The following is a 26,207-nucleotide window of genomic DNA, read 5'->3' as shown; positions in this document are numbered from 1 at the left end:
GGTGGAGTTATGATGTCAATGTAGTAGGACACTTGCCTCATTGGGAGCAAGGCTGTCGCGTAGACACTGACATAATTAGGTCTACATAAGGCAGCTTATGTCAACCTAACTGTGTAGTGTAGACTAGGCCTTGGTGGAAAAAAATATTTGCAGGATGAAAATAAGGGCTGGGTTTTGGGATACACACGTTCCTACTCAATGACCCCCTTTCTTCTCCCCTCTTCCCCTACAATGTGTAGCATGAATTGAGTGGAGTAAATGTGGTGAGACTTTCAAGGAAGAACATATCACATTAATGAAGCAAAACAGACTTGCCACCTTTTTAGAATAGGATTTTCCAGTTTATGTCCCTGAGGCTGCTTGTGACCCTTCAAGGAAATTTACTTAAATACACATTTTCTTATGAATTAAAAATGTGTTCCCTGAGCCAGAGACTCTTAAAATGAAGTCTTTGAATTAGCTCTCACTGCAGTGGGGGGAGTGTTGCAGAGGAAGGCAGTTCTGTGGAGTAGTTCTGGTGTGAGCCAGATGTATGCTGAGCAGCTACTGTCCCTTCTCTGCTGTAGCCACTTAGCTTCCTGCTGGCTGGCTACCATATTCCAGCAGAGGGAGGTAAGTGGCTCATCTGCTCTGGGTCTCTGGCAGACTGGAGCAAGATTTTTGTCTCCAGAAACTGTCCCTGGGCAAGGGAAGAGCATTTCTAAGTGCCAAAGCTGGTTCTCCTCCCCTACATGGTTACCCTGGGAAAGACAAAGCTGGGAACTAGCAACCAGTTCTCTCTGAATCTCAGCCCCAGATTCCTTGAGTCATCTGGCAAATGGGCCCTTAAGGACTAAGACTAAGCTGGGGAAAGGTGCAAGCACATTCCAGCAACTCTTGGGGCTGTGCAGGGGGAGCCATATGAGCTGGTTGAATACATTAGCTGGGCAGAATATTAAGCAGGTAGTTGCAGAAACCAACAGCGAGATAGCGACATGGGAGAAACGTGAAAGTTTGAGGCGCAAAAGTTGAGGTGGTGTCAGACAAAGGCTTCTGAAAGTTCCTCATTGAAGTCCTGGTTCACGGTGTCTGCCAGTTGCAGGGAATGCTGTCAGAAGTAAGTAGTGTGTCTGAGGATCAGGGTACTATTTACTTGTTCTATGTTGACAAGTTCTATGTGCTAACATACTTGTTCTATAGTTAATACGTAAACACTACATCACCAGAAAGTCTTGGCGCTGTATATTGGTGTAGACTTTAACTCTTTACAAAAGTAGATTATTGTTTACAATTCCACTTAAACTGTCTAAATACTAAATATACATCAAGGAACAGGAGCTGCAAAATGAGAGGGAGTTTCAGAAAACTTAAGTAATGACTGGGTTTTTTTTAATCTTTCCTGTTTTGGATCACTATCTAAACAAGATATTGTATTTTGGGTCCTTATTTCCTTGAGATTAAGCACTACTTCTATATAAGTAGGCCAGGTTGCTATTTATCTTCCCCTAAAAAAGAATTATTACTATATTGCCTTAATATGTTGACAAGACAAGTCAGAATACTCAAAGCAGTACATCTGCTCTGAGCAGATACCTCCTAGAAAAATGAAACTGTTGGCGGAGCAGTATAGTGTTGCTGACATGACTAAATCAAAATCTAAAAATTCAGAGGATCGGGGATTAAGAAACAGTACTGAAAACTAGGGCTGTAAATATTAGTTTTAAAAGTTAACTGGTTAAATGATTAAAATTATCTCTTAACCAGTTAACCGAGGTCACGCTGGCTGGCCTGGCATGGCGGGGGCAGGGGTAACAGATAAGGTCAGTTAACAGTAAGCATAATGCTTACCGGTTAACCTTTTACATCCCTACTGAAAACAGCATCTGGTAATTGTTGCTTTTTTTTATTATTATTTAAGCAAATCTTCCTTGTCTGAGTCTAAATACTTCCTGACATAGTGAAAAAGCACACATGGCTACATAGCAAAGGATATAAAGTTCAAGGCCTACGTTCTTCAAGCTGAGCTTTACATGACACACGTTAATGGAAGGAGCATGCGCAAAGGTTGCTCTAAGCTACCCTTGCATTCCCCCAATTACAGTTGTGCTGATCTATTGCAAAATAGGGGTCTGCAGACCTGTGTATCTTATGCTAGCTGTTCCTGCATGCAGGGATCAGCCCCACAAACACCTTGACTATGCCCCACATGCTGGGTCACAAGGAGGGGGTGGCATAAGGTGGTTATTGTGGTTCTACATCACTCAAGAATTCCGAGATGTAGGGAGAATGTGATGCTCTGGTGGCTCAAAGAAGCTTTAACAGGCAGAAGAATCTGGTCCTGAAACTTTCTCACAACATATGAACTGTAATGCTGACTTTTGTGTATTTAAAGACTCTTCTCACCATGAAAAGAGACAAATTTTTGTAGAAAGTACAAAATAAACATAGCATCTGTAATATCACAGGAACCATTAATGCAGAAAGAAAGTTACCCAGCCTTTAGTCATGTATAGCAGAGCTGGTCAAACTTTTAATTAAAAGAAAGGGGCTGATGTCTGAAAAGAAAAGATCCATTTTTGGTTTTAATGAAATGTCAATTTGTTTAGAAAACCTCCACTTCTTGAAAATTTTGTTTTGAAACTTAAATTATAGGCAGCAAAGAATCCTGTGGCACCTTATAGACTAACAGATGTTTTGCAGCATGAGCTTTCGTGGGTGAATACCCACTTCTTCGGATGCAAGCAGTGCTTGCATCCGAAGAAGTGGGTATTCACCCACGAAAGCTCATGCTGCAAAACATCTGTTAGTCTATAAGGTGCCACAGGATTCTTTGCTGCTTCTACAGAACCAGACTAACACGGCTACCCCTCTGATAAATTATAGGCAAAATGTCTTCTTCCCTTTTAAAAGGGTGGGACAGGGGAGAAGAGTGGCCTTTCCTGTCAAAAGAAAAAATGTGACATTTCAAACAAGGCAAAAAAACGTTTTCCATGAAACATACTTCTTGACACCTCCAGTATATGTCCTGTTTTCTTGATGTATCTAATCCATTAAATCCTAATAATCTGGTGATGAACTCTCCAGATTTGCGCAGTTGTAGCATTCATTGAGGAGAATTTAAAATTGTTACTTCAGCTTATACTTCTCTATAGATGCAAAGTATAATGCACTTAAATTTTTCTCCCTAAGATTGATCTTGTGTTTGCAAGGCTGGCTGTACAGACTATTTCTGATAACTTGGATCTTCGAGATGATTCACGTCTAAGGAGCCTGGATATAAGATGTATACGAAGCTTAAATGGTAACTTCTGTTTTTAAACTTAAACCTGATAACTCTTATTCATGTGGGATAAGAACATATTTTGTAAAATGTTAAGTTGAATTAGAAATAGACATGTATTTTGTTTACAAATTACTACCTTTTCCAAGTTTGTACAAAAAAGACATTACTCCTGTTGCATAGATTCCTAATATTCTCCTGTATGCTTTATTGGATGAGATCTGAGATAGTCAGATACCACAGTGAGGCGTAGGTTAAAAAAAATCTGGATAGATCAAGGTTCGGTTAGTTTTGGATATTAGACACTTTAAGTCAGGCAAACGTCTGACCATACCCAACATTTTCCTGTTTCTTTGTTCACTGTGCTTATGCCAGTTGGTTGCCTCTTCCACTACAGGGGGAGCTGTATTCTAGTGCTGCTGTATGTAAATAGCTAAAGCATTTGACATGAGGTGATACCTATAAAAGTAAACTATTGCTATGAATTGCTTAAAGGAAGTCTTCTGATACTTCGAGCTTAACCACACTACTCACAATCCTGAGTTCTGTCTAATTGTGTATGGCTCTTAAAACTGACTGACCTGGCTCTCAGATCCACCCCCACCCCCAAATGATCTCATGCAGAATGGCCTTTCACTTGTTAAAAATTGGTTGATTATAGCTACAGCCTAAAATCTAAAAACCTGTGATATTCACAAGGTATGTGGATGCATACTGGAGGATACTAACATGTAAATATGGTTAGCAGACAGCAGTAAAATATGGATTTCATTTATAAAAGCATTTGTTATCCAATGCTTACTTTTAGAAACCCTTTCACCAAGACACACAAAGTGGTAAACTAGTAAAAACCTGAAATGATTAAATTTGCAATTTAAATCTCTTTTGCAGGTTGCAGAGTTACTGATGAAATTCTGCATTTAGTGCCACACAAGGAGAACTTCAGACTAACGCTTAGAGCAATTAAACTGTGGGCAAAACGTGAGTAAAACACAGTCATTCTTGATCTCTACCCAGAAGCTTAATTGTTCTTGAAAAGTTCAAGAAAAGTCTAGATAACTAAAGGCTGAGAGTGACATGTCTAACCACTTGGGGTAACTCAGGAATCTTTTAAAATGCCAAACTTGCCATGTATGTGATCGTGAATAAGAACTGTGATCTTTATTTCAAAAGTAAATTTTATTACGACACGCTAAAGTAGTAAACACTCATAGAGTATTGAGTAGTCATGATGCTAGGTAAATAGTCATACATAGAAGGTGAGGCAATGAGAACTGCTGAACACAACCTTTTTTACACAATAACCCTCTACTTTTCATGTGCCTACTTGCACAATGGATTATATGAATTTAACTAACATTCTTCTTTGAGTGTCCTCTGCATATTTTCACTCTTGGGATGTGCCAACCAGTGCAATTTGGACAATGGAATTTTCTGGTAAGCGTACTCATTAGAGTGCTCCCACACCCTTCCTGCCCCTCACCCCAGTGTTTGAGTACATTCTGAGGCTTTGGCACCAAATGCTGCCTCAGCCTCTTCCAACTGCAGCAGACAGATGGATGTGGACTTATCTAGATCTCTTAGAGCCATAGTTCTTTAAGTACCTTCGTGGTGGATGGGAAAGAGTGTGTGTTTGTTTGTTTTTTTTTAAGATTAATCAATTAATAGTGTTAGGTTAGGTTTTAGGGTAGTTCAGATATTCAGCAAGACTTTTTACAGATGTCCACGGCAAATCTGAAGATAAAGAAACATGGCTTTAAAAGATGTCATGCCGTGTAGTCAGACATCCTTACCAGATGTCTTAAATGCCTTGGGAAAGGCATTCCCCTTTGCCTTGCACTATTTATAATATGTTCATTCCCCAGGCCAGAAAGAGGCTAAACAGACTCCAAACCGCTTTATTGCCGGAGGCTTTGACTGCCAGACCTCTGGGATTGTAGGTGTTGAAGAGATCTGAAGGAAAGGATAGGAGGCCTGAATAGGCTCAGTATTTCTGCATCCAAGCAGAATACCATGGTAAAGGTGTCTGCCTCAGCACCAAGCTCCGGTTCCAAATCAATGGAGCCATCGATACCGAAGACATCAAATCTGGTTCCAAAACACTCGAGCCCCTTTGACATTCTGTGGGGCAATCCAGACCAGTGAGGGGCTGTCAGCACTACCCTGCAAACTTAGGTGCCTCACAATGCTTTGCTGCTGTAGCTCTCACCTGGGCCACTCAGACTTCCAGCACGCAGGTAAGATCCTGAGTATCTGTGTATACTGAAGCCTGTCATCCACACATCAGTCACACTCTGGCTTCCACCAGGCTTGGTTTTAACTTTCAAGGTGACCCCAACATATTCCCAGTCCCGAAGTTTCCCCCAAAACGTGTTCTGTACTGTCCAGCCCTGTCCTGGACAGTCCCGATAACTTAGAGGGGCAATGGATCCAATATTTCTACCCTAAATGGAGTTACCTGCACAGTTTAAAACACTGGATTGGTTTTGATTAAAGAATGAAACCAACTTATTTAACTACAAAGAGATGTTTTAAGTGAGTACAAGTCTAAAGCCGTAATGTCAGAAATGGTTACAAGAGAAACAAAGATAAAATGCTTCCTAGTACTAAAACTTAATAAACTAGACTTGGTTCAAGGTGTTCCCAGTAACATTGCTGACTGAATTCTCAGGCCAGAACCTGCTCCCAAAGGCTGTTTCTTTCTTCTTCTTAAGGGAAAGAGGTGAGAGATGGTTAGGGAAAGATAACTTGGGGTCTCTGCCCCTCACTTTTACAGTTCAGTCACACTCTGAAACATCTTTTTCTGAGGGTTACCCCCAGATAAAGTTCATTCCCACTGTGAGGATGGAGACAAGGAGTCTGATGGTAAGAAGTTACATTTTAGCAAACAGCATGGAAATTAATCTGTTCCTGCCCTGCTTCTTTGCCACAGAATCGCCATTTGACAGGTGATTGCCCATTAATTTTGACATCTGGCTTAAGGCATCAGCTTGTCCTTTGTGTTTAAGAAACTGGCTTACCCAGACTTATCTGGTAAACACATTTCAAGCCTAATTTCAGTTTGTTCATAACTTAACATATAATATTGCTATATACATTTCACTATGATCTTATTCAGCAGCAAGTTGTTAGTTTTCAAATTATACCTCAAATTGTATGCAATTATACCTCACAAGGCATATTTTGTACAAAGATTACTACAATGGTTTGTAGGGAGGCAGTTCCAGATAAGGGACCCAAACAGCCAGATAACATACCAGGACAAAGTATTTCAGTTCCAAGGAAAAGAGAGGCTAAATCAAAACATGTCTGACCTTCTCACTCTGGTGACTCATCAAAAAATTCTCACTAATTTTCATTATTGGGTCTGCATTTTGAAGAAGTGATAAGTTGATAAGTGATTTCAGAGGTAGACTTTTTCTTAACACTGTTTCCCTGCTCAGTTTGAGAATGACAGCCTGTTCTTCATTTTATGAAATAATGCCAGATTGAGGTAAATGGCCAGATTGGCGCATGCTGCCATGGGCATCCTGCCTGACTCCTAGTTTCCCTAACCATTCTCAAAAGCCAGGATTCCCAGTTCCAGATCAAGGGAAATCTAGCTCTACAGACCTGAGACAGTTGGATCCCCAAAATTTGGAACAAACATTTGGAACACTTTCTCACTTTAGTGTCTGGTACACCTTCTGAAGAAAAGGAGGATCCACCTCAAGTGGAGTTTCAGCAAAAAGAACAAGAGTTGGAGAGATTCTCCTCCTGATGAGAATGTGAGTGTTGCTTCTGCATCATCCCCTTCTGAGGACACTATCCAGTTTCATGAATTGGTGAACAGGAAGGTGCCAGTTTTGAAGTTCTTCCAGTGGTTGCAGATGTCCTCCACTCAGGTGTGCACACCTAGTGCACCAAAGCTGGAGAACTTTACTTAGTAGTACATGAGGCAGGGTGGCACTCGCATCCTCTGGCCCCTTGTAGCTCCTCCTCATGCTATTTAAGGGAAGCCCCCTCCTTTCCTTCTCACCACTTGCAGCTGGGTTTGGTGCATTCTGTGAGATATCTTCCCTCACGTTTCACTGTTTGTGCTTTGCTGTGAGCTTGTGTATATAGTTATAGAAGTACCCTTAGTATTTATTTAGGATTTAGCCTGATGTGATGCCCTCACCAGGTTTTAAATACTGCTTGTTGTGTGAGGTGGCTACCCCTAAGAGGGACCCCCGCACGCACTGTGTTTACTCTGCCTTGGAGAAGGGCACATTTAAAGGAAAGTGCTCCATCATTCAAAGAGAACACTGGTGATTAGAGACTTGTGCTTGAAGCAGCACCTTATGGAGCAGGCCATGAGCTTGCTTTGGTACTGGAGACCTCTGCCAATTGTCCAATCCCTCAGAGCAGTTCAGAGCCAGTAGGGGCTGTTGTTCCACAGCCAGATTTTGATTTCTATCTTAATTGGAAGAGAGATCATTCTCTGAGGAAAAGGAGTCACAAAATGGATGAGAGCCATTGCAAAGCTAGGAGAGATTTCTCCTCCTCCTCTCCTAAGAGGAGTGCAGACTGATAGACATTCCTCTAATACACAGGATAGAGTGGGGCTGTCTACCTATGCTCTGGTACCAAGATGAGAACAATTGGACAGCATACTATCAAGTCCAGTACCAATAACATTGGTGTTGACACCGATTTGTTTCTGGTCTGACACATCAGGCAAATCTGATTTGCTTTGCCTTTCGGCCCCAGACATTCTATTAATTCAGTAGCACTCAACTGTGGTGGCCTCTTCTGTGTTATCAATACCTCATAGACTGGGTTACAGAATATTCACTGTCAGCACTGTCTTCTGCACCACTTAAAAATCAGGATGCAGAGCTGAGTTTGGGCCCCTTTATCGGTACTGAGGGGTCATCAGTGCAGCTACAATCTTCAGTAATGAAGAGTTTAGAAGCAGACCACATCTGCAGGACTGGTACTGGGCTCAGCTTCATGACTGATGTCCATTCCAGTGTCGTATGAGTGCAATACCCCCTACTGCTACTCCAGACGCCATCGTCAGCATTGATGCAGCCTGCACGTTGGACTTCAGATGAGTCTGGATGTTTGCTTGCTCTACCTGAGTGGTTCCTCCATTGCCACAGGACTGCTTGGAAGATTCTTCAAGAAAGGATTTGGGAACATCATCTGCCTCTCCGTCACCTTCAAAGTACCATTCTCAAAAGTCTTTGAGACCTCCTGGGGATCACTAGCAGTACAGAGATTAGCACTGCTCCCACAGTAGGGATAAGGGTCTTGGTCCAGTTCCCACTGGCCACCAATCCTCAATGGCCTCTTTGGGATGTTCCTCTATCTGTGAGGTCCCAATGCTTAGATCAGTCCAGGGCAAGGTCACTGATCTTTGTTCATCTCTATTCTGAGCTAGGTTAGCCTCAACCATTGTTACAAGGGCAGGTGTTTTCACAGGAGATTTCATCCTGTACCTGAGGATTTTAAGTTGTATCAAGATCTCCTGAGGTGAATGGCTACAGACTTGGGCATTCAGATAGTTTGTTCAAGACAGTACTAATAAGTTGGTATATTTTCTCCAGTTCTCTCCAGGGGGAGTAGCTCTCCCTCTAAATAAAGCACTTTTTGGAGCCTGCAAAAATGTACCCTATGTTCCTTACTTGCAGTGAAGCATACTGAAAAGAGGTATTGTGCCCTTATGCAGGGTTTTCAGTGCTTCTACTCTCATCCAGCCTCTAACTCACTTGTCATAACAGCAGCAAGTGAGAGGTTGCGTCAAGCGAGATATAAGTCAGCACCTATAGACTGAGTCTAAAAGGTTAGATTTAATGGGAAGGAAAAACTTACTCAACTTCTTCTTCTTTAGAAATTCACATTGCTAATCAGCAGGTGCTGTTAGCCTCCTAATTTACAAAATCGTATGTCTAAATTTACATATAAATGGCTAGAATCCTCCAGGGAAGAGATTGTCATTCATTGTGGAAGGTAGTCTGGTGGCCAAGACGTGTCTGCAATACATGGAGGACGCTCCTCCTCTCCCCCCCCCCCCGCCCCCGGATTATTGTCTTGGCTGTAACAATGAGAAGAGCCTCATGGTTACAGAATTATGGCATAGCTTTTGAAGTCCAACAAAGCATAGAGGGCTTAACTTTTGATGGTTGGTTTTTGTTTCCAGAAAAATTGATACTCCATTATTTTAAGGACTGTCATGCTACTTTGTTAATTGGGGGCTTATATTCCAGTGATAGAGGCATTATGGAAGTCAGCAAAAGCAGCAACACCACTCAGTCAGCTTACCCCACTAGGCAGCAAGACTTCTCTAGGAAGGGACATAAGTCCCAGAAGAGGTTGTTTCCTGGTCCCAGTGGAAACCAGCCAGCCCCTCACCTATCAAGAGCAACACTCCAGTAATCAACTTCCTGACCATATTGCCTCCATTTGGGGGCAAGCTATTTCACTTTTACAGGGCTTGGGGAAACAGTAACTATCATAGAATATCAGGGTTGGAAGGGACCTCAGGAGGTCATCTAGTCCAACCACCTGCTCAAAACAGGACCAATTTCCAGACAGATTTTTGCTCCAGATCCCTAGATGGTACCCACAAGGATTGAACTCACAACCCTGGGTTTAGCAGGCAAATGCTCAAACCACTGAGCTATCCCTCCGCCCCCCCCCCCCCCTGGACAAATGATCCTAAGTACTGTGGGATCAGGTTATGCCATCCTGTTCCTGTCCATTTTCCCCCTTCTTACCCCCTACCCCCATCCCTTTTCAGGGACCCCTCTCACAAGTCACTGCTCCATCAGCAGGTTCAGGCTCTGTGTGCTTCGGGAGCTGTAGAAGAGCTTCCTCTTCAGCATTGGGGGAAAGGGATTTTACTCATGGTATTTCCTGAATCCCCCTCCCCCCCCCCAAGTCTAAGGGAGAGTTGAGAGCTATATATGAACAAGTACAACAAACACATAAGAAGCAGCATGGTCACCCTAGTGATGATTCTCACCAAGTTGGATCAATATGACTAGTGTGCTGATCTTCACATGCCTTCCTCCGAAGCATGGGGCAGGGGTCGCTTGCTAAGGAGTGGGTGGATCGACTTATGTGGCCTGCATCTTGCAGGAGGTCAGACTAGATGATCATAATGGTCCCTTCTGATCTTGAATTCTATGATTCTATGAAGTCTACCTCCATGTGGCAATTCTCCCAAGCCACAGGAAATTTGAGATTTGTAGTGGTAGGTCAACATCAGTACATAGTGCTCCTCTTTGACCTATTCTCAGCTCCACATGGATTTACTAAATGCATGACTGTAGTAGCAGCATATCTCAGAAAAAGAGGTATTAATGTTTTTTCTTACCTGTATAATTGGTTAATAAAGGGAAAGTCCAGAAACCAAGTCCTATGTCATGTCCATTTCATGATATGTCTCTTCGATCTTCTGGGTCTGATTTGAACAAATAAAAGGCAGCATTAAACACAATGTTGAGTTCATTGGGGTCCTACTGGGCTCTGAGTTAAGGGGATTTTCTGCTCAATGAGAGATTTCAAGCAATTCGTTGCCTGTGTTTGGCCCTCTGATCTCATCCTTCAGGCATACACAGACTATAGTTGAAGTTGCTTGATCATATGGCCACTTGCATGTACATAGTCCAGCATGCAAAATTGTGCCTTCATCCTCTTTAAGGCTGGTTGAAGTTGACTCATCTCCTGAATTGTCAATCACTGGACAGCCTAGTACAAGTGCTACGAGCCCTCCTGGAGTTTGTAGAGTGGTGGATACTCTACATCAGATAAATGAATGCACCAACCTCCACCAACCAGGACCATAATTATAGAAACCTCCAATAGGTTGGAGAGCACATGTAGGGACATTGAAAGTTCAAGGTTTGTGGACAGAACAGAGAGGTTCTCTTCATGTCAATGTCCTGGAACTATGAGCCATTTACAACACATGCTGGACCTTTCAGGCTCAGATCAAGGGCACAGTGGTTCATATACTCACTGACAATACCACCACAAGGTGTTATGAAAGAAGTAGAGGAGCCTGCCTCAACCAGCTCTGTCCTGGAGCAATGAAGTTTTGGCACTTTTTTGCATCAAGGAAGCCATCATTCCCACAGCGGCACTCTAACTGGGTGCTCAGAATCAGTGGCTGATCACCTTAGCAGGCATTTCTCCCAGAATCACAATCAGTCCATCACCAGGGTTCTGAGGTCCATCTTCAAAGAATGGCATATTCTGACGATTTGCCTGCTTAGAACAAAAGACAGCAAACGGTGCTGTCAGTTTTTTGTTCTTGAGCAGATCTCAGTCCAGGCTCTTTAAATGATGCCTTCCATCTGAACTGGGGATTAGCAATGATGTATGCCTCTCCCATTCCCAGCCAATCCCACTCATTCCTCAGATTATTCTCAACTGAAGTTAGATTATGTCAAACTGATACTCGTTGCACCACTGTGGCAAAGGCAGTGTTGGTTCTCTGATTACCTCAAGCTATCTGACCTCCCAGATATCTTCTGCTGTATCCCAACCTACTGATTTCAACACCATAGTCAAATCTGGCATCCAGCACTAGGCAGTCTTCACCTCAGTGTAGATGCTGCATGGATAGAGGAAGGACACTGTTCAGAAGCAGTTCAGTGACTTTTACGTAATAGTAAACATTCCACTATGATTGATTTGGCCAAGTGGAAACATTTTTCAGTTTGGTCACTAGCTCAGGGAATTCAGGTGAGTCTAGCTCACGTTCAGGACACTTTGGATTACCTGATTACACCTTCAGTCTTCAGGTTTATCTCTGTTTGCTGTCTATTTATGAGCAATCTCTGAATTCCATCCTCTGATTCAGTGGAAGTCCATTTTGTCCTAACTCCATGGTAGTCATATTTCTAAAAGGTGCTGTCCATCTCTTTCCACCTCCGAAGAAAACTTCCATTGTGGGACCTGAACAGTGTACTAGCTGCCCTAATGGAACCTCTGTTTGAGCCCCTAGCCATTTTTTTCCTCTCTCCCTCCTTTATTAAAAAACAGCTTTTCTTACTGCCATAACATCTGCAAGGAGAGCAAGCAAACTGAATTCCCTAATGGAAGGACCTCCAAGTATTTCAAAGATAAAGTGACCCTAAGGCCACATTCAAAAAACATTTCTGAAGTGGTTCCACACTTAGCTATTAAGAGCAATTTGCTTACCAGTATTCTTTCCTAAGCTACGCTCAAGTCTAGATGAACAGCGGCTTCATATGTTGGATGTGAGAAAATGCTTGGCATTTGTCAGGGTTCCCTCCCCACTCTGAACTCTGGGGTACAGATGTGGGGACCTGCATGAAATCTTGTATTCTACCAGCTTAGGTTAAAAACTTCTCCAAGGCACCAATTCCTTTCCTTGTCCTTTGGACAGTATTGCTGTCACCACCAAGTGTTTTATACAAAAATTTAGGAAAGGGTCACCTGGGGTCCCTATTCCCCCAAAATATTCTCCCAAGCCCCTTCAGCTCCTTTCCTGGGGAGGCTTGAGAATAATATACCAACCAATTGGTTAGCAATGTGAGCACAGACCTAACCTTTTGTCTTAGGACACTGAAAATCAATCAGGTTCTTAAAATAATTTTCTTTATAAAGAAAGTAAAAGAATCACGCCTGCAAAATCAGAATGGAAGGGTAATAAAAAGATTTAAAACAGAGGATTTCCCCTTTGGCTCAGCTTCACAATTACAAAAACAAGAATAAAACTACTTCTGTAGCATAGGAAAATTCACAAGCCAAAACAAAAGAGAACCTAATGGATTTCCTTGCCTACTTGCAATTTTTGTAATTTTAGATGGATCATTCCAGGTATATTTTCAGGAGATGTTATTCCTGCTTGGCTTCTCTCTTGGTCCAGAGAGGGAACAAACAAATCCTCCTCCCCCTCCCCCAACTTGAAAGTATTATATTTTTCTCATTGGTCCTTCTGGTCAGGTGCCAAGTAGGTTATTTGAGTTTCTTAACCTCTTACAGGTAAAGCAATTCAGTACAGCTGCCCCAGAGGGATTTTATGCTAACCTCATTTCTATGTTTATGACCGCATTCTATGTGGAGAAGGCTAGACCATCTCGTTCATCGCCTTGATTCTTTGTCTCCTATGCAGGATGGATGAAGTGTCAGGCAATTTCTTCAGACAGTTTCCAGGTGGATAACTTCCTGCTTTACCACGGCATATGGAGTAATTCAGATTACAACAATCACATAGTCTGCAGAAGAAAAGAGTGAGGGGGGATTTGATAGCAGTCTTCAACTACTTGAAGGGGTGTTCCAAAGAGGATGGAGCGCAGCTGTTCTCAATGGTGGCAGATGACAGAACAAAGAGCAATGGTCTCAAGTTTGAACAGGACACTAGATGACCTCCTGAGGTCTGTTCCAACCCTAATCTTCTATGATTCCTCAGCAATGTTTTGATATTGAACATTTGCAAGACCTTCAATGCATATTTTTACCAAATACTATGCTGTTACAACTGCATCTAGATCAGATGAAACTTTGGGAAGTTTGGGAAAGTTCTGCAGTTGTTCTTTAAGTAGACTCTGAGCCCCAAGTCCTTCTGTTACTGCTCGTGAGTCAGAGTGGAATACAAATCTACAACCACTCGAAGAAAAAACTGTTACCTACTTGTACTGTAACTGATATGTGGGTGTAGATGTCTATTCCACGACCCACTCTGTCTCAGTTTGATGTTCAATGTGAAGGAATTAAGGGAGGTCAGGATGGTGCTGCACTTAAATACCCCTGGTAGCCCTCCACTGGCTAAGAGTGCCACCCTGACAGGTGGTACTAAGCAAAGGTCACCAGCGGCCATGTCCTGGGCATGCACACACCTGAATGGAATACGTATCTGCACTCTCATCTTGAAGACCAACAATTACATTACCGGTAGATAAGTTTTTACCTTCAGTGGCTTTTTGAAGAGGTCACCAACCCAGTTTTTGACATTTTTAGATACCATTTCAAGAAATCAAGTACTTTTACCAATACTAGATGGACTTTAGGAACCAGATAAATCAATATGGTCCAACCTTTCTTCCTATCAGCCAGTTTCAAAGAAAGCCGACAAGTCATATCAGATTCCTGTTTTCCTGTACACCTTCCTCTTAACTGACTGACTTGTATCAGCTATGGTCAAATGATCCAAAACTGGTCATTTTACTCCTTGTCAAAGAGAAGGGAAAGTTTCTTCTCTAGGAAGAAAATTAGACTCATAGACTTTAAGGTCAGAAGGGACCATTATGATCATCTAGTCTGACCTCCTGCACAATGCAGGCCACAGAATCTCATCCGTCCCCTTCAAGAACAAACTCCTAACCTCTGTCTGAGTTATTGCAGTCCTCAGATTTGTGGTTTGAAGACCTCAAGCTGCAGAGAATCCTCCAGCAAGTGACCCATGCCCCATGCTGCAGAGGAAGGCAAAAAACCTCCAGGGCCTCTGCCAATCTGCCCTGGAGGAAAATTCCTTCCCAACCCCAAATATGGAGATCAGTTAAACCCTGAGCATGTGGGCAAGACTCACCAGCCAGCACCCAGGAAAGAATTCTCTGTAGTAACTCAGATCCCATCCCATCACAGACCACTGGGCATACTTACCTACTGATGATCAGAGGTCAATTGCCAAATTAATTGCAAAATTAGGTTATCCTATCATACCATCCCCTCCATGAACTTATCAAGCTTAGTCTTAAAGCCAGATAGGTCTTTTGCCCCCACTACTCCCCTTGGAAGGCTGTTCCAGAACTTCACTCCTCTAATGGTTAGAAACCTTTGTCTAATTTCAAGTCTAAACTTCCTAGTGTCCAGTTTATATCCATTTGTTCTTGTGTCCACATTGGTACTAAGCTTAAATAATTCCTCTCCCTCCCTAATATTTATCCCTCTGATATATTTATAAAGAGCAATCATATCCCCCCTCAACCTTCTTTTGGTTAGGCTAAACAAGCCAAGCTCTTTGAGTCTCCTTTCATAAGACAGGTTTTCCATTCCTCGGATCATCCTGATAACTCATCTCTGAACCTGTTCCAGTTTGAATTCATCCTTCTTAAACATGGGAGACCAGAACTGCGCACAGTATTCCAGATGAAGTCTCACCAGTGCCTTGTATAACAGTACTACCACCTCCTTATCTTTGCTGGAAATACCTCGCCTGATGCATCCTAAAACTCCGTTAGCTTATTTAACGGCCATATCACATTGGCGGCTCATAGTCATTCTGTGATCAACCAATACTCCAAGGTCCTTCTCCTCCTCCGTTACTTCCAACTGATGTGTCCCCAATTTATAACTAAAATTCTTGTTGTTAATCCCTAAATGCATGACCTTGCACTTTTCACTATTAAATTTCATCCTATCACTATTACTCCAGCATCATCTGAAGTATCTGACACTGCATCCGGATCGGTTCCTTTATTCACTGATCTCTGCAGATATGTGGCTAAGATCTTCTTCTGGAAACAGCCTAGAAGGGAGGATCTTCCTTTTAAGGGTGACTGTTTATGTAGTGTCAAAACTCATGAAGTTCTAGAAAAGACAAAAGAAACTGGTTTTCTGCAAGATTATTGGAAGTGTTTCAATCCTTTAGATGGTCACCTGTTCCCATGTTTAGATATCCTAGCAATACTACCCTCCATCCTACTACACTCAAACAGTATCAGCATCAACAATAGTCCTCCTCTGTCTTAGTAGAGGAAGAGAACCTTCAAGCATCAGAGGAGGATGAAGAATTCTTTGACTATGTCTTTGTTGCCTTATGTTAGGCTGCAGGTTTGACATAAGGTTTGAGTGATCCAGGATTGGTTCATAGCAATCTATCCTTGTTTTAGGAGAAGTCTCTTAGAATTCCATGAGTTGTAAAAATATCACTTCAAACAGGGGTGAATGTTGGACATAATAAAGGAAGGCTTATATCATCCAATATGAATACCTTCCTCCTTACAACCCCCCCCCCACTCCTCCCTTTCTAGGGGGTCCATCTCACAAGAGAGTACTAAGAACACAAATACAAACTGTTACAGGGAGGAGCAATAGAGGCAGTCCTGGAAAAGTTCTGGAACCAAGGAGTTTATTGCAATTATTTCCGATTCCAAAGCAAAAAAGGAGTCCCAGACCAATCCTAGAGCTGGACAGTATGTTCAAAGTCGTCACCATTTTCTCTCTCTCTCTCTCTCTCTCTCTCCCCTCCCTCCCCCCAAAAGCCACTATCCTCTCTAATATGGTGGCTGAGCCTAGAGAATGCTCTCAGAGGAGTCTCATTCTACCTCCCCCACACTCCTGCTACATCAAATCTATCCAAGAAGGGATAGAGGAGGGGTATCTCAATCTATTCAAGGTCTCTGGATTTCTCAAGAGTCACACTTGCACGTGAATGTTAGAACTGAAGGCCATCTTTCTGGCCATCAAGTCATTCCTCCTACAAGTACAGGACAGGGTGGTTCAAGTCACCGCAGAAATATGTCTGCAATGTTTTATGTGAACCAACAGGGAAGCACATGTTCATCTCAGCTTTGCAAGGAGGCAAGAAAGCTATGGAACTGGTGTATTCTACAGTCTCTGATCGCCCTGCACATAGTGGGAACTCACAAACAGTTCAAGGGTAAGCTGAACAGAGATTAGACTAAGATGCTTGAGCGCTTAGTAAAGGACTCAGTAATTCAGGACATTTTCAGCCTTTGCAACTTTCTGGACATGGATATTTTTGCACCAGGTTCAATACAAAATTCCTTTGTTTTTGTTCAAGTGACAGATGCCTTTCTTCTCTGCTGGGGGACCAGTTTACTGTAGGCCTTTCCTGCTTTCCCAATAATGTTAAAGGTAGTGAAAAAATTAATCAAACTTGGTCAAAATTATGCAAGTTGCTCTGGCATGCCTGAGACTGCAATGGTAGACACACCTAATTCTTCTTTCCAAGGGGAAATGCAAACTTCTACCAGTAACACCAGTTCTATTGTCTCGGCAGAGAGGGAGAGTTCTTTATCTAGCTCTCCAATTGTTACATCTAACTGCTTTGGGCAAATAGGACTTTAACAGATCTAGAAAGATCTTGCTCCGTAGAAGTGCAGCATGTCCTAATTCTAGGAAACAGTCAATTAGAAAATGTTATGATTCTAAATGGAAAATATGTCTGATAAGGCTATCGATCCAGCATCTGCTCCAATTCAATGTATCTTAGATATTCTAAGAGTCCTGTGGCACCTTACAGACTACCAAATGTATTGGAGCATGAGCTTTTGTGGGTGAATACCCACTTAGTCTGGATCTGTAAAAGCGGCAAACACGGCTACCCCTCTGATACTTAGAATATCTAGTACACATAAAATGTGTGGGTTTGTCTATTTCTTTGCTTAAGGTCCATCTTGTGGAAATAGCTGCCTTTCATAATCCTATTGATGGTAAATCTATATTTTCACTTGACTCTGTTTTAAAAACCTTTTTAAAGGGTTTTTGGTTTTCTATCCATCATTAAGAAATCCAGTTCCTCCATGGTTATCTAAATCTGGCATTAATATATTTTATGACTATACATTTAGACATCTCTCAAATTGTTCATTGTTTCATCTCTCCATTAAAAACAGCCTTTATAATAGCAATCTCTTCACGTAGAAGAATTAGTTAATTGTAGGCCTTGATGGCTGACCTTCCTCTTACAATTTTCTGTAAAGACAAGGAGGCACTTAAGCCTCACCCCAGATTTCTCCCTAAACTTATTGATTGGTTAACATGAAAATCCGTTTGTCTCTCCCCCTCCCCTAACCTCATGTTGATAGTGAATCTGGATTGCATTATTTAGATTTTAAAATCTCCTTATTTTACTGTCTAGACAGGACTGAAGAGTTTAAGGTTTTACCCAAAACTATTCTCTGACTGTGCCGACAATTGCAAACGCTGTGCTTTTTCTGTGTAGACATTGTCTAGATTGGTTAGAGTATAAATTTATAAGGAATCTTCTCTCCCCAGCATTTGGTCTCAGAACTATCTCTACTAAAGCAGTTCCTACCTCTGTAGTGTATGTTAGATATGATCCCATTATTGATATGGATCTATGGATATGGATCTATAGATCTATATAAAGCTGCCACTTTGGGGTTCAATTCACACTTTCACTAAATTTTATGCTTTTAGATTTCTGGTAGATATGATGCTCAGTTTGGCAGGGCAATGTTTCAATCTCTTTCTTTAATTATGACTTTGTGTCCTTCCATCCTTTGAATATTGCTTGTCAACCCCAAGAGTGGGAATATGCAGAGGACGTTCAAAGAAGGAATGAAGGTAACCAGAGTTCTTCCAGATGAACTCTGCATATTCATGCTCTCCACTGACCTTCCCCTCTTCTGCGGAGTCCTAACTAAGTAATACTACTGTACTCTGCACTAGCTGTGGGGGGGACTGAGCAAGTGCTCAACACCAGGCTCCTTTTTATAGCCACACCCTTACAACATGCTTAAACACTGAGGGGACTAGTAGGAGGGGCATGTGGGTGCTCACCAGCCGTACTACCAGAAAGTTCCATCAGATGGCATATCACAAAAGCAAATATGCAGAGTCAGTTTCAGAGAAATTGGGTCATGACTGAGTAACCTTCATGTATAACAAAAAAGACAGTTAATGCCTTCAAGATAAATGTTATGAGAATTGAAATGAATTGGAGCAGTAAACTGGATGTTTGATAGCTGACTCTTGACCTGAACAGATTTAATCTTGTCTGACTTCTAAAAGTAAACCAGTCTGACTCTGGCTAATGTTTAAATCGATGACTGAGAACTGTTACTGTTCTAGACTTGTTGCTGCTTTTGTGATAGCAATGGCTACTCTTAATTTGTCTTGCCTATGGGCAATGTGAAGTGTTCTGAGATCTGCTTTTGGTCTTTGAATAAAAATTACCATCTCTAGCCTATGATATTGGTCAGCCTGAAATATGACCAGATTAGGATGGAAAAGTCCATGGGTAATCATGTGCACCAGACTCTATATGTTAACTTGAGAAACATTCTATGATCTTTGAGATAGGAAAGAATTGCGATCTACCTTCATAGGAGGGATCTCAGATAGTGCTGATCAAAAACTGGCAAAGCTTTCACAAAATTTCATGAGAAAATTCTTACTAGGCCTCTGTCAAAATGTTGACCAGCTCTAGTCTCTGAGCAGGACCTGAAATCCTGTGAAGTCAGGGAGATGAGTTGCTGAATCTGGCTACAAATGCTTTCCTTCCCTGGCATGACTGGGGTCTGAGGAAAGCTGCCTGGAAAACACTGATGAAAATGCTCATTGACTAAAGCAGCTACAAGTATACTGTCAACACTTGTCTGTATTCTTCATGTGATGTGGTTCAGGCCCATCAGTCCCCAAGTCTTGAAAAGGAAGGCAATTTTTAAAGGCTCCCCTCTCCAGTTGCCAGAACAGTGCAAGAATCAGTGCAAAATGAGCACAGCCAAAGAGCACTCTGGTTCTGCAAATTGGAAGTATGAATGCGGCCTTCAGTATATCTTGCTGTGAGAGAAGGGCAACTGGAATCAAATCTTTTTTGGCTTATAAATATGAATAAGTAGACATAACTAAGTATAATCTGTAAAGTTTGAGTTGTAACCAGTTTTGGAAATCTTTTCTAGAGCTCTAAGTTTGGAAGGAAACATACTTGCACACTTTTTAAAAATAAAGGCTAACTTTAAAATGTATCTATTCTAGGACGTGGTATTTATTCCAATGTGCTGGGATTTCTTGGTGGTGTTTCCTGGGCAATGCTGGTAGCAAGAACATGTCAGCTCTATCCAAATGCATTGGCATCTACTCTAATTCACAAATTCTTCCTAATTTTTTCAAAATGGTAAGTTTAAACACTTCTCATAGCAAAAAAAAAATTAGCTAAGCATTGTCTTGTCAAACTAGCTCTACACTTAATTAGACTTAAGCTAAATTGTCTTCAGTTTGTGTAATTTTAAAAAAAATTACTTTAAATGAACAAAACTATACATGATAGTCATTCTTTGGTCTCTTGTACAGGGAATGGCCAAATCCTGTGTTGCTCAAACAACCTGAAGATAGCAATCTAAATTTGCCAGTCTGGGACCCTAGGGTATGTAGATGATGTATTTTCTTACTTACTGGTAATTTATAATCACTTTAAACACACTACTTGAACCATTCTAATGCCATAGGTAAACCCATCTGACAGATATCATCTAATGCCCATAATCACGCCAGCCTATCCACAGCAGAACTCTACATATAATGTGTCTACTTCAACACGAGCAGTAATGGTAGAGGAGTTCAAGCAAGGTAAAGCATTTCAAACCTCTTCATACTTTTTACATGATGTAAAAAAGAGCCAAAGTAAATAAATGCCAAGTAAAAATTTGTTCAGTCTCTCCCCTTAAAATAAAACATATTTACACGTTAAACAATTATATCCTGGGAGAACCAGTCCTGCACTGGCGGGAGGATGGAATTGATGAGCTAAGTCTCTTCTGTTTCTCACTTCTAGGAATCCGTTTGGACTAGCATGGTGATGCAGGGGGTCAACTTTCCAAAGTGTATTGAGATTAGGGTAGTAGGTGACCCAGTTCTGTGCAGTGGCAGGAATTCTCATTTGTTCTATCCTTTTAGTTAACAGTGCAGGATGATAATTACTAGCTTTCATATAGCCTTTTTTCATACGTAGATCTCAAAGGACTTGGTATCCAAGATCTGGGTAGAAATTTAATGTGCTTACCTGGTCAGGTTAACTGTCTACAAAAATAAAACATAGCAAGCTTTTTTTAAACATAGGTCTTGCTGTCACAGATGAAATTCTCCAAGGAAAATCAGACTGGCCAAAACTCCTTGAACCACCAAACTTTTTTCAAAAGTACAAGTATGTATGAATCCATTGTCTGTTTGAAATATTTTGAACTACAATGCAATTGGAATAAATTTTTTGCTCTGATTTTAAAAATAAAAAAAGGAGAAATTTTCTGAGTTAGTACAACTACCATAATTTGCTGTTTGCCTGTAGGGACTTCATTTTCTCCCATCCCCATTCTGCCCAATGAATTAGAATGCAGTAAAAGTAAAATGCAAATTACTCTTCAGTAAAAGAACGTGTAACTTTTATATTATGCAGAAGCGTTTTCAGTACGCCTAAACGTGGCTTGAAAATAGTTTGAAGAAAAGGGAATTGGAAGAGGCTTATTTCCATTTAGGCTGAAATAGCTGAACTATTCCCCACATTTATCCTAAAGCTATGAAGAAGCATTACTTAGTTCACCCTAAAGAGCATAACTCCTAGCTTATGGTGGCATGTAGAGTATAGGCACTACACATGTAGCTACATGTGGTAGTGAAAGGCTCTGGCAGCAGGGAAGGGCTCCGGCAGCAGAGACCCTAAGCAGCTAAAAATAGTGTAGATGTGGGAAACAGTGTGCATGTGAGAGCACCAAGTAGGGCAGGGGTTCTCAAACTGGGGGTCAGGACCCCCCGAGGCTTATTACATGGTGGGTTGTGAGCTGTCAGCCTCCACTCCAAGCCCTGCTTTTCCTCCAGCATTTATAATGGTGTTAAATGTATAAAAATGTGCCTTAATTTATAAGGAGGTGGGGTCGCACTCAGAGGCTTGCTATGTGAAAGGGGTCACCAGTACAAAAGTTTGACAACCACTGATGTAGGGTGTATACCATAGGGCTTCAGGTGTGTAGAACTCTTATTTCTACACTACGAAATTAGGTCAAACTTATAGAAGTCAATTTTTTAGAGATCAATTTTTATACAGTCAATTGTGTATCCCCACTTAAGACCATTAACTCGGCAGTGTGTGTCCACAGTACCAAGGCTAGTGTCGACTTCCGGAGCATTGCACTGTGGGTAGCTATCCCACAGTTCCCACAGTCTCCGCCGCCCATTGGAATTCTGGGTTGAGATCCCAATGCCTGATGGGTCAAAAACATTGTCACGGGTGGTTCTGGGTATATGTTGTCAGGCCTGCCTCCCTCCCTCCATGAAAGCAATGGCAGACAATCATTTCGAGCCTTTTTTCCTGGTTTACCCGTGCAGATGCCATACCATGGCAAGCATGGAGCCCGCTCAGCTCACCATCACTGTATGTCTCCTGGGTGCTGGCAGACGTGTTACTGCATTGCTACACAGCAGCAGCTCATTGCCTTTTGGCAGCAGATGATGCATTACAACTGGTAGCTGTTGTCATAGTCTTCTGGGTGCTCTTTTAGCCAACCTCGGTAAGGTCGATCAAGGGCGCCTGGGCAGACATGGGTGCTCCTGGCAGACCTCGGTGAGGGATGCCTGGACTTAAATGGAAGTGGTTCCAGGTCATTCTTTTTTTTTTTTTTTTAAGTTTCGTCTCATGGAAATTCAGTCCTGCCTGCAGTCGTACTGCACTGTCTGCTGCCAGCCTAAGGTGTATAAGAGAGAGGGAGTGGATCAAAACAAGAAAGAGACCAGATTTTTTTTTTGTAATACAAATGAATAATTTGCCCCCCCTTCCATGAATAGTGGGGGAAGGGCTAGCTCAGTGGTTTGAGCATTGGCCTGCTAAACCAAGGGTTTTGAGCTCAATCCTTGAGGGGGCCATTCTGTGTGACAGTTGTGTGTGTTTCTCCCTGATGCAAACCTGCCCCCTTTGTTGATTTTAATTCCCTGTAAACTAGCCCTGTAAGCCATGTCGTCATTCGCCCCTTCCTCCGTCAGAGCAACAGCAGACAATCATTTTGCACCTTTTTTCAGCGCAGACGCCATAGCACGGCAAGCATGGAGCCCTCTCAGATCACCACAGCAATTATGAGCACTGTAAACACCACGCGCATTATCCTGCAGTATATGCAGAACCATAGCCTGCCAAAGCAAAACCAGGCAAGTAGGCAACAGCAGCACGGTGACGAGAGTGATGAGGGCATGGGCACAGACTTTTTTCTCTCAAAGTACAGGTCCTGGCAACGTGGACATCATGGAGTTAATGGGGCAGGTTCATGCCGTGGAACACCAATTCTGGGCCCGGGAAACAAGCACAGACTGGTGGGATTGCATAGTGTTGCAGGTCTGGGACGATTCCCAGTGGCTGTGAAACTTTCGCATGCATAAGGGCACTTTCATGGAACTTTGTGACTTGCTTTCCCCTGCCCTGAAGCACAAGAATACCAAAATGAGAGCAGCCCTCACAGTTCACAAGCGAGTGGTGATAGCCCTGTGGAAGCTTGCAACGCCAGACAGCTACTCGTCAGTCGAGCATCAATTTGGAGTGGGCAAATCTGCTGTGGGGGCTGCTGTGATCCAAATATCCAACACAATCAAAGAGCTGCTGATATCAAGGGTAGTGACTCTGGGAAATGTGCGGGTCATAGTGGATGGCTTTGCTGCAATGGGATTCCCTAACTGTTGTGGGGTGATAGGGATATGGGTTCTGTCTATCTTGGCACTGGAGCACCAAGGCAGCGAGTACATAAACTGAAAGGGGTACTTTTCGATGGTGCTGCAAGCACTGGTGGATCACAAGGGATGTTTCACCAACATATGGTGATCAGATGAGAGGGAGAAAATATCGGGACACACGGGGGGGGGGTGTCTGCCGGCGGAGCGCAAAAAAAATAGTGAGTGCTGCTGGCAGAGTGAAATATCAGGACAAACTCCTAAATATTTTATCAGGACATCTGGTCACCCTACACCAACATCAACGTGGGATGGTCAGGAAAGGTACAGGACGTTCACATCTTCAGGAACTCTGGTCTGTTTCAAGAGCTGCAGGAAGGGACTTTCTTCCCAGACCAGAAAATAACCATTGGGGATGTTGAAATGCCTATAGTTATCCTTGGGGACCCAGCCTACCCCTTAATGCCATGGCTCGTGAAGCCATACACAGGAAGCCTGGACAGTAATCAGGAGCTGTTCAACTTTAGGCTGAGCAAGTGCAGAATGGTGGAAGAATGTGCATTTGGACGTTTAAAAGTGTGCTGGTGCAGTTTACTGACTCAGATAGACCTCAGCAAAACCAATATTCCCATTGTTGTTTCTGCTTGCTGTGCACTCCACAATATCTGTGAGAGTAAGGGGGAGATGTTTATGGTGGGGTGGGAGGTTGAGGCAAATTGCCTGGCTGCTGTTTATGTGCAGCCAGATGCCAGGGTGGTTAGCGGAGTACAGGAGGGCTCAGTGAACATCAGAGAAGCTTTGAAAACCAGTTTCATGACTGACCAGGCTACAGTGTGAAAGTTCTGTTTGTTTCTCCTTGATGAGCCCCCCCCCTTGGTTCACTCTACTTCCCTGTAAGCTAACAACCCTCCCCACCCATCCCCCACCTTTGATCACCACTTGCAGAGGCAATAAAGTCATTGTTGCTTCACATTCATGCATTCTTTATTAATTCATCACACAAATGGGGGATAACTGCCAAGGTAACCCAGGAGGGGTGGGAGAGGAGGGAAGCACCATGTGGGGTGGGGGAGGAGGGAAGGCCACACTGCACTTTAAAACTTATTGAATGCCTCGTCGGGGGAGGAGTACAGAAATTGATTTTAAGAGCCCTTTAAGTCGGAAAAATGGCTTCATCGTATGGACGGGTGCAGGGTTAAATCAATGTAATGCTGCTAAATTCGACCTAAACTCGTAGTGTAGACCAGGGCTTACTCTACTAAACCATATCCATGTTAGCAGGGCATGCAGTGTCTGTACATATGTACGTATGTCTCTACATACTGCCATAAGTGTGTAGATGTATCCCTAGACACATAGGTACCTATCCCAAAGGAAGAGAAAGCGTTGTACATAAGTAGAGTTTTTTTTAAGATCCATCCTAGAACAGTTAAAATATTCCACTAAGTTTGGAGAGATTAACCTTTCAAACTGCATTCATGTTTTAGGATTGCTCCTTCATTAAAATATAGTATAATGCTAGATGAGTGGTTAAGCAGTAAGGTATTGTAATACATTAATGAACTAATACAAGAGTAAATTGCATGGGTATGTTTTGGGTTCAATGGAATGTGAACTGTTTTCAGTTACACAACTACCCCGTGTAGATTTATTCTTCATAGTTCTGGGAAAGTATGATCCATGACTTCTTTCATGTCAAGAAGTCTTGGAATTGTTGCAGTGAGTTTTCTATTCTGAGTTTGACAACAAAGCTCTCTGATCCCACAGACAGACTAAATATTTTAATGTTTTTCAGGCATTATATTGTGTTGACTGCTAGTGCCTCTACCGAAGAGCATCAGTTAGAATGGTAAGTCATTCTTAAATATGGGTTTATTCTTTTTAATTTGAAACATGGTTTAGAGTTGGATTTTCTTCATGTAATGGGGAAAATGGTAGAGCACTAAACTCTCTCCTTTGTCTAAAACTATACAACTTAGAATTAACTATTGTAGTGTATTTGAACACACAGGTGTGGATGCTAAATGTGGAAAAGCTTTCTATAATTCTCTTGGAAAAGGTAGATCAGTGTTCTACCCCAGAAGGTTGGAGTAGTTTGTTTTTTTTTCCTCAAAACCCCACAAGCAATGATGAGCGCTAGTAAGATGAAACAATATCTGCAGTTTAAGTGCTGCCTGACTGTTTGGCAGTGTGCAAGAGGAAGACATGCTATCTGCATCAGATAACCTGCAATTAAAACACACAGTGGAGAGCAATAATGCATCAAGTGACCAATTTAATCATAAAACTAACCACTTTTAATATAGGTGGTGATAAATTTTGGCTGATCAGTATTGGTGGCCTATGCAGAAGTTCGATGAGGAATTTGAAAGAGGATAAAGGATTGGGACATAAGCGATATGTGAAAGCATACAAGGAAAAATATTCTTGAGTGTTTATCTGTTTTTGTTTTGGCCCTTGTAAACCTTGCGCCTGTCTAAAAAGCTCCATTGGTATGGTGACTCTGAAGCAAGTGTGGAGTGTTTGGTGTAGTCCTCTTATGTTATGCACCTGTATGGTCACTTCTCTGAAATTGGCTCTTCAATTCATATCTTTC

General features: G+C 42.2%; 1 protein-coding gene across 1 annotated transcript in view; it reads left to right on the top strand.

Annotated features, from left to right (window-relative positions):
- The window catches only part of PAPOLG (poly(A) polymerase gamma), a 68,584-nt gene that overhangs the window by 20,830 nt on the left and 21,547 nt on the right, over window positions 1-26,207 (top strand). Inside the window, exons 7-13 of the mRNA XM_039532353.1 lie at window positions 3,169-3,280; window positions 4,151-4,240; window positions 19,946-20,084; window positions 20,261-20,333; window positions 20,416-20,536; window positions 21,026-21,110; window positions 25,407-25,460. Coding sequence (XP_039388287.1) covers window positions 3,169-3,280; window positions 4,151-4,240; window positions 19,946-20,084; window positions 20,261-20,333; window positions 20,416-20,536; window positions 21,026-21,110; window positions 25,407-25,460 — 674 coding nt within the window. The remainder of the gene's footprint in view (window positions 1-3,168; window positions 3,281-4,150; window positions 4,241-19,945; window positions 20,085-20,260; window positions 20,334-20,415; window positions 20,537-21,025; window positions 21,111-25,406; window positions 25,461-26,207) is intronic.

The sequence above is a fragment of the Mauremys reevesii genome, linkage group 3, assembly GCF_016161935.1.
Source record: "Mauremys reevesii isolate NIE-2019 linkage group 3, ASM1616193v1, whole genome shotgun sequence".
In the NCBI taxonomy this organism is placed as follows: domain Eukaryota; kingdom Metazoa; phylum Chordata; order Testudines; family Geoemydidae; genus Mauremys; species Mauremys reevesii.
The sequence above is the reverse complement of the archived record's forward strand: the minus strand, read 5'-3'. Positions and strand labels throughout refer to the sequence as shown.